This window comes from Lampetra fluviatilis, chromosome 20, assembly GCF_964198595.1.
Source record: "Lampetra fluviatilis chromosome 20, kcLamFluv1.1, whole genome shotgun sequence".
Classification (NCBI taxonomy): Eukaryota; Metazoa; Chordata; class Hyperoartia; order Petromyzontiformes; family Petromyzontidae; genus Lampetra; species Lampetra fluviatilis.
Window position 1 is genome coordinate 8,267,247 of NC_136294.1, and position 15,612 is coordinate 8,282,858.

The 15,612-nt window shown below is 45.1% G+C and overlaps 1 protein-coding gene across 1 annotated transcript in view; it reads right to left on the reverse strand.

Moving 5' to 3' along the window:
• Window positions 1-10,713, reverse strand: part of LOC144937932 (calcium-activated chloride channel regulator 1-like) — a 29,305-nt gene extending 18,592 nt beyond the window's left edge. Inside the window, exons 1-6 of the mRNA XM_078865554.1 lie at window positions 10,089-10,713; window positions 7,614-7,754; window positions 5,941-6,091; window positions 3,850-3,955; window positions 2,988-3,162; window positions 991-1,215 (exon numbers count right to left, since the gene is read on the reverse strand). Of these exons, the coding sequence (XP_078721680.1) occupies window positions 991-1,215; window positions 2,988-3,162; window positions 3,850-3,955; window positions 5,941-6,091; window positions 7,614-7,754; window positions 10,089-10,262 (972 nt within the window). The 5' untranslated portion in view covers window positions 10,263-10,713. The remainder of the gene's footprint in view (window positions 1-990; window positions 1,216-2,987; window positions 3,163-3,849; window positions 3,956-5,940; window positions 6,092-7,613; window positions 7,755-10,088) is intronic.
• Window positions 10,714-15,612: the final 4,899 nt, after the last annotated feature.

A 15,612-nucleotide genomic window follows, 5' to 3' on the forward strand; every position in this document is an offset into this window, starting at 1 on the left:
ATATTATTTGAGTTGCACTATGTATTGGGTTTAGAGGAAGGCAATCTCACAGTGACAGTATTAATAAAAAAAAATGTAAAGGTACAATACTCACAATTAAGTTATCATGCGTCTTGCTTTCATGCTTATGTCAGTTACCAAAAAAACCCTGGTGGTGTTCAGTAACAAACACCAGTAGCAGCGCTACTATATTCTACGCTGTGTGTGTATTTTTCGAAAATATAGTTTTTCCCATTTGTAACGATGTTTTTTTGTGTAGCATTTCTGGTTCATTGTTGGAATATTTTTTTTGTTTCTCTAAACATTGTTTTACTCGCTTATCTGTTTATTCAGGGCCCTCCTTGTGGCCGACCGGGCCCTTATGCGTTGCGTAACGCCACCGCATACCCCCCCCCCCCCCCATAGTTGCTCCCCTGACTATAGCCCTTGCTGGTATAAGAGACTCTACTAAAGGGAGCTCTGTAGGACTCTTCTGGGGGATATTTTGGCATAATCTTCCATATTGGCCAGACGTCGTGGAAGAGTTTGTGAGTGTGCCTACACTTTTCCCCACCTCACGTGACCTGCTGACTGACTATCGGGTACCCGTTAATACTGCAGGGTGAACAAAGGTAGGGGGGGGGATTTAAGAAACCTTTCCATTGTTTCTAGATTTCAAGCTTTCGTGACTGCAAGGAATCATATTCTTAGGTTTTTTTCGGTTACCTACGTGACTTTCCATTGTTTCCATGCGAGACGGAATTAATTAAACCCGCGACCTCTTTTAATCAAAAGATTACAATTATCAGGATGATTTTAAGCTAGTATCAAAGTTGAAAATAACATACTAAATCTGTTGATACATTTGGTTTACATCTGATGAACGTAATCACATTTGATAGTCACCTGTTTACACCAGCGTTTTGAGATGTTGCACTGCTGGCAGGGTGAGCCTAGTATGTTCAGTGCATGGTACAAAGACCCGAATGTGATCACCGTAAATGCGCTCACCTCGTTCATGCTGCCAGATACGTCCAAGACGAGGGTGACGACGCGAGCTGTGGGCTGCAGGAGCGTAAATGACGGCTGCGTGTCCGTTCCGACCGGCAGTTTTATTTTCACCTTAAAATCGTTGTGCTGCTGCATGATTTGCCAGGTGCTCTTCGAAGCACACAGACGGTTATGGAGGGTGGGAGCGGCCTTGTTGTGTTGGTTTACAGAGCAGAATTCTTTGACCTGCAGTTATAGCGGCCAAAGGTTCATCCGTGTTAATGCCTCTGGTTAATATAGCATTGACAGTCATTCAAAATGTTATTCTTAGGTTTTTTTCGGTAAAGTCACGTAGGTAAAAAATTAAAATTAATAAAAGTAAAATAAAATAAAAATCACGACGTTTCGGAGGCAACACAAGCTTCCGTCTTCAAGTACAGCAAGCGTGCTGTGACGGTTCCACCTGAAGACGGAAGCTTGTGTTGCCTCCGAAACGTCGTGATTTTTATTTTATTTTACTTTTATTAATTTTAATTGTAAATTTTTACCTACGTGACTTTACCGAAAAAACCTAAGAATATGAATCCTTGCAGTCACGAAAGCTTCAAATCTAGACTTAAAAATGTTGCACGTATTAATGATGGATGTTGTGCACAACAGAAATTTAGGGCGAGACGATGGAATCTCAAGAATTACAAGGGCTGGATCAGGGCCAGAAACGAAGAGACAAGGGAGAGGGAAGTAGTGGTACCCATCTCAGTCAAGCTGAAAGTCGACTCGGGTGGCTTAGTGGGACCAGTTGTAAATAAGGGAGGGAAACCACATAGGAGGAAAGGTGAGAACATGGAAGAACAAAAGGAAGATTGTGAACACTTTTGACGTTATTCAACTGCGCGGATTTAAATATTAAGAAGGATGAGACTGAGAGCCTGGTATAAAACGAGGTGGTTCTAGCTGGTGAAACACGATTTAAGTGAATATGGCGTTGGGCGTGGAGATAACCCAGGATCGGAATGAGTATGAGAGAGAGGACCCACAAGTTGGACCCCCACAAGTGTGGAAACATGCCAGAAATAAGAATGCATTTTAAAAAACATGTTCTACCTTATTTTGTCTCACAATAAGAAGCTTGTGAGTTCAAATCATGGCCATGGGTCAACTCAGTCCATTATACAAATGGAGTCGATGAAGTGAGTGATAATGCTGGAAATAAACAGTGGGTTTTCCTCTGCAAAGCCTGTCCCCTGTCTCAGTAATGTGGAATTTCAACCACTGGCTCAGACTGACTGATGGAGATGAATACTTTGGTTTTATTATTTCATTTTGAGAACGACTCGGTATCCACTGCCATGACTATAACCTGTAATTTTGTGACAACAACAAATTTATATTTAAGTGTTTTTATCCAATCCTTAAAAGGTGAGGAACGTAAAATGATGCTGCGATCTGTTATCATCTGGGACAAAATTGGCATGATATAGTTGTGGTTTAATCAGAAGCCACAATAAACTGCCTTGTAGACTACTACCATGAATATTCATTCACAATTATTAACATATACTGGCAACTACGTTCATATTCATGTGCGGGAGATTGGCCTAAATAGACACTTCAATATTTCATAACATCAAATATTAAAGCCTTTATATTTCAACATATATAAGCCCTAGAAACACCGTGCGCAGGATAGATCAAAGTGCCTGATAGCATGGGAGGACAAGGACTAAGAAGAGACAATGACGATTTAAGTTTGGTGGCAGCCATAGGAGGAAAAATGCCCAAGAGGACATCCACCATAGTCGTGGAGTGATGATTTCAGAACACATGCAGGAGATAAGATGGACTGTTGCATCGCAAGACCCTGATGAGATGGCACGATGGCTTGGGGAGCCCTTCATCCAGCAGTGGATATATTATGGCTGATTATGATAATGATAATGGATACACGATGATGATCGGTGGATCTACTGCAATTTTCAGATGTTAAAGTGCGTTTCGTGTCTGGGCCAGGAGCTTACGTTGTCGAGGGCCTGGATGGACATGATGGAGCTTGATGCTGTCTGATCCACGTCTGGGAAAAATGTGCATCCTTCTTCTGGAAGGCCCGTCTTGGGATCAATGTTACAATTGCGTGTAGAGACGCTGTCGTTTCTCATCACCATCACGTGACCACCCGTTAAGTCTTTGGAACACCTGTGTGCGGTGAAGGTATACATGTCAACTTAACAATTAGAGTAAGACAGAAGTGTCTCAGTTTAAATCAGTTATATATTTCAGTTTCTTTGCATGATATACATACCTCAATATTATGAATGTTTTTTACTTTTATGATAACTGGCATGGTTTTTATGTGTTTATGTGATTTCCCGCCCCCCCCTAAAATCTATAATAATATTGTTGTTGATTTCAGGGTAATGGTTGCACAATGTTTAGCGTGCTATGAACCCAGTGGCGGATTATATCTGAACGTACCTCTGGGGCTCCACCACATCCCTCTGTCAACAATCCACACTGACCAAGTGTGGCCAAACAATTCCCATGACGAACACAGCAGCGTTGAATTGTCAAAGGGCTATGAATGATCATTATTATTTGCTCTAAAAAGGCAATTCATCAGATAAAGTTTGCAAAAATATTAGAGCTATGTAAACAGAAAAGAGTGACAAAGTGCACGAGAAATATAACGCTGTGATATCTCCAACAAACATTTTTACATAAAACTGGAGTGCTGGTGGATCCCCTCCTCCCCCCCCCCAGGTTTTATCTGCTACTTGAGATGATTAACTCATTGCATGGGTTCAATCAACATAAAATGTTAAAGGCTCTAACTGCTGGCTACATAAAATGCAGGAAGCGGTGGAGAATAAACATGACACTGACCTTGTAAACTCGATTTTGCCTTTATCCAAATAGAAGGGCACTTGATCGTTGTATTCATCATAAAGTCCCCAACGGAGGTGGCCCCATTCATGGACAAAGACTTTTCCTGGGACACAACATAAAGACAAAGTGAATCCCTTATAACCTTAACAGACTGTTTGGGAAAGTGCTGTTAACGAGCGCTTATGAAGGTCAGTACGGCACACGAGGGGGTGGGTGGCCAACACCACGCCCGCCGCTTTCGTCACCCTCGTGGCGATGTTTACACATCGCACTAGGTACTCATTTGAGGCCGAGTTAATTTATGACACAATACACACACTTGCATTTGGCCTGGATAATAACGAAAAATAAACATCCATTAGAAAGAAAAATATTGCCTCAAATGTGTGTCTGTTGTTTGTTAAAAACAAAGAACAACCACATCTGCTTGGACAAGTAAACACGCACACCGGCTCTAAATTGGATCTCGTTAAAGATGTTATTGACAAAGAGACCAGTAAATAGTAAAATGAATAGATATAACATTAATTATAAAATATTGGAGAAATAAAGGCATGAATGTCAACAGAGGAAATATTAACCATCTCAGGTTTATTGGTGCCAAATCATGAGGATCAATGGCAATGAACTACAGGAAATGATTGAACAACTTAATTTTTAACAATTGCTTTCAAAGTTGTGCTCAAAATAAATGTAAGCAAATCAAAGCAAAAAAGTCAGAAAAATACTGAGGATATCTCTCAGAGGCAATGGCGGAGCCAGGATTTTCAGTTAGGGGGGGCAACCCCTCCAGCAATGAAAAATGATAGTAGTTGTTAGTCAGTAAGGACTTGTCCCTTGCTTTTTATTCGACGCGTGTGCGGCGATGGCTCAGCCATCGATCGAGGGTCGAATTCGAACCGCGTTGTGTGATCGGCATCGCGCTCGCTGAAGGTGAATGCCTTCAGGGAAGTCGTGTACTGTATACGCAACTGCGCATAATTCTGTGAGTCACTTATAACCGCTTTGCCGTTACTTATTGCCAATTATGGACTCAGACTATTGTCATATCATCTCATAGAGTCCCTGGCACATAATAATATGCTACACAGTGGCAGTGGGGGTCGCAAAATGCCGATTTATTACTAATAAACCCCAATGATCCGATCGAAATTAGGGATTTCGATCGGATCATTGGGGGGGGGCACGTGCCACCCCCCACTGGCTCCGCCAGTGCTCAGAGGGACAACTGGAAAACATATTAGAGTTTAAACCTAGGGCATTTATCGACAGTTGATTTAAATAAAATAATAATTACATAATAAGGGTGGACATATTTGACGGCAGTGCTTTTAAAAACTGACATCATGAGGTGTTTAATCAGTGTATTTTACCTGCAATTACATATGGATCAGCAAAAAATACATATGGATCAGAAACATAGGCATTGAAAAATAATATAGAAGGACATCTGAAAGTTTTGCAATGATGCACAGATATGCATGCTTGGAATTACAGTGATTGGCAGGAAGAGGCATATGTGGATGAGAGAACATACACAGATGGCTGCTTCTAACAGATTGCCAGAAATAAATAATCCATGTGTATACATGTAATAATGACAATGTCTCATCGACAAAGCTCTGCAGATGAATAACCAACTCAAGAAAGAATAAACAAATTCATACATTCTGAGTCGGGCAATTGAGTTAATGGGCAAATTTAAATATTCATGCATCGTCGTAAAAGTGCCAACCTCTGTTCATAACAGAGCTCCAAAAAATGTTGCTGACATCATATAATCTGCTTGAGAGACTTGCTTGGATTTATATTCTTGGTTCTTTCGGTAAAGTCACGGAGAAGGGAAATGAAAAATAAAAAAAATGTCTTGCTGTGGATTTCACACATGATGATGATTGCTTGTGTGGCAGTCGAAACGTCGTGATAATTTTTATTGTTTTATATATATATGTATATTTTATTATTATTTTACTATTTCCCTTCTACGCGACTTTACCGAAAGAACCAAGAATATGAATCCCTGCAGTCACGAAAGCTTTAAATCGAAATTTGCTTGGATTTGTTAATGTAACCTCTGCGGCACTGTACCTCGGGGGCCGTATGCTTCCAAGTAATGGTCGGTCAGGAGGAAGTTTGGAGTGAGGTGAATGTACTGGCCAGGTTCCCCACACAGGCCAAACTGGTGCGTGTACGGCGAATTGTCGGTCGGATCATCGCGGGGCACAATGAGCACATCTGCCTGCATTCGTACACACAGCGAGCGGCCAGGGAAATTCTGTCAACGCATTTTCAAAGTCAAACATCATATTGTTCTTCACGCAAAGGAACAAAGATGTGGTGTTAAACTGTGATGGTTGCAATCGGCCAGGTATATAAGTTCCATATAACCCATGGCAGGGTCCATAATCTTCATAGGATGACCACTGTTGACATTTCGTAATCTGTCATCCCAAGCCAACTCAATAAAAATTGGGGCAATGTATTCTTTTTTTACCGTTTGTCCTCCATGTCTCAGTTTTTCCATAGTATAAAAAAAAAATATATAGCTCTCTTCTAGAGCTTTAAAATGACACGAGACTCACTCACCTATCTACGTCAACTGAAGGAAGTAACGATAGCTAGAGATTCATCTTCTTGGTTCTTTCGGTAAAGTCACGTAGAATGGAAATAATAAAATAATAAAAATAAAACATAATAAAATAATTCTCACGACGTTTCGGCCACAACGCAAGCAGCCGTCCTCAGGTGGAGAACAGGTTTGTCGAGAAGACATTCAGACATTCAGACTCTGTCTTCTCGACAGACCTGTTCTCCACCTGAGGACAGCTGCTTGCGTTGTGGCCGAAACGTCGTGAGAATTATTTGATTATGTTTTATTTTTATTATTTTATTATTTCCATTCTACGTGACTTTACCGAAAGAACCAAGAAGATGAATCCCTGTAGTCACGAAAACTTTAAATCGATAGCTAGAGAGTCACCAAGTGGTCTTGCCAGGTAAAACTTTGATGTTCTATATCTGGGGAGTGAGAGGTCAGATTGACCTAATATGTGGGTGGTAATCTTATTTGCCAAAGACAAAGAGCCTTGCTAAATTTCGTCGAAAATGTGGTTTTGTTAAATATGTAATTACCCCAAAATTATATAATTTTTTTATGGTCCTGGATGGATTGTGAGCTGAATAGATTCCATCTGCAGTGCAATTTTAATTAGCATCCTTTCAATTGTAGCTGGAACATTTCAAACACACCACACCACCCAACTAGAAATATCTCCATTTCTCATCGTACTCATATTCAGTGCTGGATAAAATTGTCTGATTTTTTTAAAATCTAGTTATAGGTTTAACACGTAGGCTTTCGCGACCAATATCATCCATAATACAGGTTTTTTTAGTTAGATCGCGCCTGATGAAGCTAGTTATAATTACTGGTGAAATGTCGTACTCAGATTGTAAATGTTGTGGCTTTGCTCTCCAGCACACCGGTGTGCTGTACGAGTGACGAATTGGCATGTTCTGTTTACGTGACAAACCTTACTAATTGGCTGTGTCGGGTGGTGGCGGGTTTAACGACACATTTATATATTTCCGTGATCTAACCCAAAAAAACCTGTATTATGGAATCCAGTTAGATCGAATATTATGGTTAAAGCAATTGAAAGAATGAATATATGTATGCATATAGAATATATATTTTAAAAACTTTAGTATTGTTTTAATATTCACTGCGTGTCAATGCCAGTGTTTTTGTAAGTACTTACTGCTCCATAGGACTCAGACTTTGGCCGGTTGTAGATTGGATTTGTTTTCCATGATGCCGGAATAAGAATATTGACATTCCGGAAGTAGAAACGATACTTTGTTGCTCTGAACAAGTCAGAGGATGCATTTGTGATCATATCCTGCAGAATAAATATTCACAATGCATTAACGCAATCCAATATAATGTGTTTACAACAATAGATTTGGGAGAACATTTTACCGAATACTCTTTGGTTCTTTCGGTAAAGTCACGTAGGTAGAAAAATGAATAATAAATCACGTTTCAATCGCAACACAATTCATCGTCATCAGGTGGAAAGATACAGCCGTAGAACTGCTGAACAAGAAAGGGCTGCTGCAACAAGAGGTTATATATAGGTTTGAGGTGGGTGTCACCCAAGGGTAAGTGGGCGTGGTCAGAGATGGAAAGAAGTCCCGTCGCCTCACGCACGCACGCACAACTGCGTTAAAGGGAGAGATTGATTGGCATGTTAATGTTCACGAGTATAATGGAATAACAAGTATAACCCGTAAAAACAAAGTTTTTCACTATAAATCCTTTATATGCGTGGCGGCTAGAGTCCTCTCGTCCTCTGGCTTGAGATGGCTGCCAACTATGGGTCAGATGATTGTATTGCACCATTAAGCAATTGGTAATTAAATATAATATTTTTGTCCTAACAAGTGTAAAATTTTTGAATTTTTTTTCACGAACATTAATTGTCACGCACAACGAGTCTGTGTGGACAATGTCAGCTCGATTGGATCACGGGAAGTGGGTTAAAAAACGACCGAAAGATTTGCACGGTCGTAAGCAAGCAAGCGAACTTAATATAAAGGATTTAAAAAATGGGCCCCATCGTCGCACACGAGCACCGTCGCCGCACTCACGCACAGCAGCTACGTTAATGGGAGAGATTGGCATGTTAATGTAAGCGAGTTTAATGGGAAGATAGCATGTCTGTGTCAGAGGAACGGGCATAGTGGCACCTTGTGGGCAACACAAGCTGCGGCGTTGGCGGCTCACGACGTTTAGCCACAACGCAAGCAGCCGTCCTCAGGTGAAGAATTGTATTTAATTATGTAAAATTGGTATTATTTTATTATTTCCCTTCTATGTGACTTTACCGAAAGAACCAAGAATATGAATCCCTGCAGTCACGAAAGCTTTAAATCTTCAAATTTAGTTTGCTTTTTCATTTTCATTGTCCACGTTTGCGATTCGCGTGCCATAGCTGGCAATATTCGCCAATTGAAAACTTTTCTTTCAATTCACAAATTGGTTTACTGCTTGTTACGATCAAATAACATTGTCTAAAAACACTCCAGCCTGCTCTAGTTTATCTATCATATACTTTACCAGTGTACGGTGTGGTCCACATGTATTGTGACCCCCCCCTCCCATTTAATTATCTCAAACTGTTTTTAAAGGTTAAATTAAAATATAAATTAATATGCAAAGGAACAAAAATTAGCGGTCAATTTATTGGGGGTGGAGAGAGGGGGGGGGGTCACATCACATCTGGACCACCCTGTACAACAGTCTTGGGCTCCCACACCGGAGAGGAGCAATTGCAAAACATCTCACGACCCTCCGACGTGGTGGCGAGCAGAGCTCCACGTTGCCATTCGGCGCCTCAACACGTTGCTGGCATCATGCCCGAGGAGAAGAGAAAACAATCATAACGTTTCACGAGGTCGTGACCTTTGAGGTCAGCGGCAGCGGCAGGGTTGGGGGGGGTCACCGAAACGTTGCCATGGTTTGAACGACGATTGTTCGATTTGATTTGAAGCTTTCGTGACTGCAGGAATTACTCGTTGGTCCTTTCGGTAAAGTCACGTGGAAAGAAAATAAATTAAATCATAGAGTACGACGTTTCGATTGCAACACAAGCAACCGTCATCAGGTAGAACTAAATTTGAGAGAGAGACGAAACACAGACACGGAGACACACAGACAGACACACAAGCAGAGAGAGATAACACAGAGAGACACAGAGAGAGACACACAACATAGACACACACAGAGAGAGACACACAACACAGACACACAGATAGAGACACACAGAGAGAGACAACACAGATACACACAGACAGACACACAAGCAGAGAGAGACAACACAGAGACACACAGACAGACACACAAGCAGAGATACACACAACACAGAGACACACAGAGAGAGACACACAACATAGACACACAGACAGACATACAAGCAGAGAGACACACAACACAGAGACACACAGAGAGAGACACACAACATAGACACACAGACAGACATACAAGCAGAGAGAGACACACAACACAGAGACACACAGACAGACACACAAGCAAAGAGAGACACACAACATAGACACACACACAGACACACAAACAAAGAGACACAACACAGAGACACATAGACAGACATACAAGCAGAGAGGCAACGCAAACGAAACAAATGTAGGGGGAGGGAAGGGTTGGGGGCTCTCACCTTTATGGCGTCAACTAATTGGGGGTCCTCCGGCACGGCGGGGTTGATGGCGATGACCAAACCCTCGTAGCCGTTGTCGATTAACTTCACTCGCGAGCCGTGGCTCAGCCCCACGGCCGCGCACAGCACCGCGGTGACCACGACGAGCGGAGCACGCTTTTGGGGAACGTTCATCGTTGCTGCCTTTGGCGAACTGTGGCAATATTTACCGGCACCGTGTTGAGAGGGAGCGGGCGGGCGGGGGGGGGTGGCGATTTAATGTTTACCTCGAGTAGGAAACGGTGTTTGCGGGCAGCATTATGATGTATTTATTAACTTGCTTTAAACACTGCGAAACGTGGGTCACGGTGGGTGGCAGTTGAAGTCTGCCCGTTGAACGACTCAGCCTCGTTATCTTGCACGCACAATAGCACACAGCAAGAGGAAGTCACTTTCGGGAGAATTTAAATTGTGTTTTTTTTGTATCTCTCAATGATTATTCTGTAATGTATAGCCTCACGATATCACCACCATTGACAAAGTGAAAACAAACCGAGCAAGAATGATCACAAGCCTGGGTTTGAGTGAGATAGTAACTCACAAGACCGAGAGCATGTGAAAATTAGTGACAGTGGCGAAGCAGTAAACGCACCACCCCTCTTACGTGCCCTCCTCTCTGTTGGGGAATGGCTAAATCAGCCAGTGACCACTTCCTTATTTTTCAGTAAATTCGCTCGTTTCTTTGAAAATTTCGTGGGGCGGTGGTGACCCTGCTCCACCATAACAGCCCCTAGCGGACACGATTACAGCGAGCCTCTCAGCCTGTTTACAACTTGTCCAAACTCTTCACGCTATCACACAGATATTTCGCAACGGGCACGAGCGCTTGTTTTGGCAGAAGTTGTGCAAAGTCTGCACACACGCAACATGCAACACACCACGCCGACGGGAAGTCTATTCAGTTCATAACATTTGCTTCTCCTCTGTAGCCCATGGGCCAGAAGAGAAATCGAAACCACCTAAGGTTGAACAATTTTTGTATTACCGATTTATTTCTATGGAAAATAGTAGTTAATTATTTTATTGGCCACTCGTTTGACATGGTTATAACACAATTCGCTGTTGTTAGCCACATTAAGAAACGAGATTAGCGCGGTTTGGCTGTGTACGGTGTGAATGAAGTTCTACAAACGTACAGAAGCATTAAAATTATGCCACCACAACTGCTACCGACAAGCGAAATATGTGGTCCAGGCTCATGGACTACATGTCTGCATGCTCTGATCAACGAGAGTGACCATTGGGTAAATGGTCTGGATTTAATAAATACTTCAGTAGTCTACGATTTTACAATTCAGTAAAGTCCGCGAAATGGCGGTGTGAGTCAGAAACTCCTGGGTGTGGGAAAACTTGACTTTGAACAAGGAGTGTTAACCACGGTTCGTCCGTGTGAAGGTTTTGTAAAACGACCCGTATGCTCCTGTACCCACATCGCAGTCGATGTGAAACGTTGCCCATTGTTGACCCAACGTTGCATGTTTACTGGGATACTGCTGGCTTATGATAGTTTTCAGTTTCATTTAGTTTTCATTTATTAGGTATAACCCTGTGAGGCATGCGGCTCTTGACTCGGGTGCAACCGCAACAGAACAAAAACATGAACAAGATACTGTAATCTTAAAGTGACTACACGCAACAGAAAAAATCCTGGAAAAAACAGCAAAGTCTTCCAGAAAAAAACACCGCATTTAACGCTGTGTGCAAAAATCCCAGTGGGATGTAAGTCAAACAATAACAACCATAAGACAATGTAGATTAAAGATAGACCTCAAAATACTGTACTGTTAGGGAGGCATGCAATGATTCACCCCGCAGCAATTAATAAATAATCATTTACATTTTACATCTCGTTTTTTTTGTCTTGTTTACATTCCATTGCCTCTTGTGTCACTGCCTGTTTCGTTAAACTATACTCTCTCAAATGCATCGTCACTCTCATTTGTTGTCGCATTCATTCCCGTAGCCTCCAGGTGCAAAAGTGTGTCAATGTGTGTGCGTGTTTCCAAAACTTTTCACCTACGTTTGAGAAGAGTTTGGTGCTAACATAAGAACCCAGCGACCCGAATTTGATTATCGGCGACAGTAGACAACCAGTGGTGATTGATATCTGAACTGTTTTTGACCCCCCCCCCATCACTAACCCTACATTGACCAGCGAAGAGAAATAGTACGGTTAAACAGGCGCCATGCCCAACACGGTGTAGGGAAGCCTTCGTCCGGATGTTGATTGCCAAAGGGCCAAGATATTATTATTATTTTTTGAGAAATGTTCAATGGTAATCTTAAGCACTGAATAGATTGTATCCTGGAAATCCTCAAGGTCAACAGTTCAGTGCTGCAGTTGCTTTGGCCGTGCTTGGAATTCATCACGTGCTGGGATTATTGTGCTTGCATTGACTGTTTCATAGGGTGTTTTTGCATGTGGATTTTTTTACTGTGTAATATCATCTAGTGACTAATAATTCAACTTGGAGAAACAAAGAGAGACTTGTGCAAAGCATGTGTAGTGGTGATACGCGCTGGGTGTATACGTCGTGTGCCAGCGCGTATGTACGGGTGTGTGTGTGGTGACGCGCGCTGACGGGGAGGAGCAGGCGTCAGTGCGCGGGTGGGGGTAGTGCTGCTGATTGGCTGTGTGCCGGTGACGCGCTGAGAGGGAGTGATCGGGTGGCAGCGCGGTGTGATTGGTCGGGGAGTGGAAACACGCGCTGGGCGGAAACGGATCGTAGAGATAGCGCGTGGTGATTGGGTAACTGAGGAGCGGTGCCGACGTTGAGGTCCGCATCCGCTCCGTCTCCCGGGAAGAAGAGATATATAAGGTGATGCACAGAGGAGTAGGAGGGCAGAAGTGGAACCATCTAAGAATGAAGACGAAGGTGCAGAGATAGAGCCCGGAGAGGAGAGTAATGGAGAGTAGAGGAGAGTAAGGTATAAGTGTGTAGCCAGAGAGAGAGAGAACGGTCTACACGAGCTGAGTAATGTATAGTGTGTAGCCAGAGAGAGAGAACGGTCTACACGAGCTGAGTAATGTATAGTGTGTAGCCAGAGAGAGAGAAAGGTCTACACGAGCTGAGCAATGTATAGTGTGTAGCCAGAGAGAGAGAAAGGTCTACACGAGCCGAGTATGCATACGGTGTAGCCAGAGAGAGAGAAGGGTCTACACGAGCCGAGTATGCATACGGTGTAGCCAAAGAGAGATGCAAAGTCTACACGAGGCGAGTGGAGAGTGTAGCAGAGGCGCAGAGTCTACACGAGACGAGAGAAGAGTGTAGCCGAGGCGCGGAGTCTACACGAGGCACAGAGAGCCAGCAGCACAGAATCTAAGAGAGTCAAGAGAAGCGTAGGGCGGAGAGAAGAGGTCACGAGTTGTACCGTTGTATGGTGACCGCATTGTGAAGAAGAGAGGCCACGCGTTGTATCGTTACAAGTCAAGATTTAATAAAAGAAGTGTGTTCCCGTCAAGGAGTTTCCTGCCGTCATTTTCCAATACTTCATCTGGCGTCAGAAGTGAAACGGGCTTCCAAGCATGGAGACAAGGAAGACCCGTAGGACCCACGGGATTGACCGCGAGGAAAACCTGGACGACTCGGGGCCGCTGGTGGCGGGGGGTGAGGAGGAGGACTTGCCCACGCTACAGGATCCGTCGTCGGCGCCGGCCGAGCGACCGGGGACCGACGCCGGGCTTCGTGAGGCGCACTCCCGACTGGCGGAGCTGCTGCTCGCCGCCGCGTCCATCTTGGCGGAGATCAGCTCGTCGGGAGGAGCGGGGACGGTGGGGGACATTTTACAAGGTCGCCCCGCAGATTCCCGCCAAAACGAATGGGGGATTCCCGCCATTGCGCCTGGGCCTACTTTTGGCGGGAACGGCGAGCGCCACGTGGTGGTGGGTTCCCAAGCGCGCGCATCGACGTCATCAGCGCGCGAGGGGGTCCGCCATTTTACGTCTGCTGCTGGAGCCGCCATCTTACACACCGACGGAGAGGCGGAGAGGAACCACGAGGCGGATGACTTCATTTTTCAGCAGCGTCTGCCCACGTTGTCAGCCTTCAAGGCAGAAGGCGGAGACTGGGGCCAATTTCAGCGAAGGTTTTTGGCGCATCAAGAGATGTCAGCGTGGTCCGATGCTACGGCGCTGCGGGCGTTGCCCGCCATGCTGGACGACGATGCGCTCGCGGCCTTCAGGGCTGCACGGAAGTCGGACCGCTCCACGCTGAAGGATGCGCTGGGTTTGTTGGCCAGGGTCTACGGACCTCCCTCGGCGTGCCGCCATCATTTCTACGCAAGACGGAAAGCGGCCACGGAGACCGCGCTGGCCTATCGCACGGCGTTGCTGGCTCTTGCTGATGCTGCGTTCCCTCGGATGGACGAGGAGGGCCAAGACGCGATGGTTTTGGAGCAGCTGCTTAAGTTGGCGCAGGACCTGGGGGTCCCTATCAACACAGCTGACGAGATTGATATTTCTTCTTTGAGAGTCGCCACGAGTATTCAAGCGCACGAGGCCCTACAACGGAAACAAGGCGTTGGTTGCAACGCTGCTGTCGTCGCAGCCCCGGGTTCGGTGGTCACCGAACCCCAAGTCGTCAGCCCACGAGAGGAGGCGTTCGCCACGGGACGACCAGGGGACTGGAGGCCGGGGGCCCGGTCGCCTCTGCGATCGGGCCGAAAGTCGGAGCAACCAAGATCTACTCCGACCCTCGTCACGTGCTATAACTGCGGCCTCCGGGGCCACGTGGCGTCCGGGTGCCGCGCTCCGCGGCAGCGCGCCATGGGAGCTCGGCTGGACGACGACCGAGAGCCCAAGTCATCTCTACAATCCCCGGCAAGTCGCGGCACCTCACACGCTCGGCCTGTTTATTCGGCACACATGGGACGCCGCGTTGCGGCGGAGGAGGGCCGGTTAAGGTTCGGGGATTCGGTTCGGCGAGGGGGGTTCGGCCGGGACCAGGGAGACATTGAATGGGCGGAATTAGGGCATAGAATTGTGGCTGCTTCGGCGGGTTCGTCCGTTGTTACGGGATCTATTGATGGGGTTGAGATTAGGGTGTTAGTGGACACGGGGGCATCGGCAACTATTATATCGGACCTCATTTATAATATTCTTCCAGTCCAATGTCGTCCGCTGCTTCCAGTGGATGTGCCATTTTACGCCGCTAATGGGGGATCGTTGGGCATTATCGGTCAGGTTAGGGCGTCCATTTGCATTGGAGATATCAAATTGTCGGGACCCGTTTTTGTTTCGTCTTCTTTGGCAGTTCCGTGTCTTTTGGGCACTGATTTTTTGGCTAAAATGCCTATTAAAATTCTTATCGATCAACGATGCATTGAACTGCCATCGGGTCGCCGGATTTCATTTTTGACGGGCCCTACTGACATTCGGACGGCGTGCGCTACGATACAAGCGGTGGCGACGCAGACCGTGCAAGTGCCCCCGGGTTCACAGATGTTGATTCCCCTCCGGTTGTGGAAACCATGGGTGAGGGAGGCT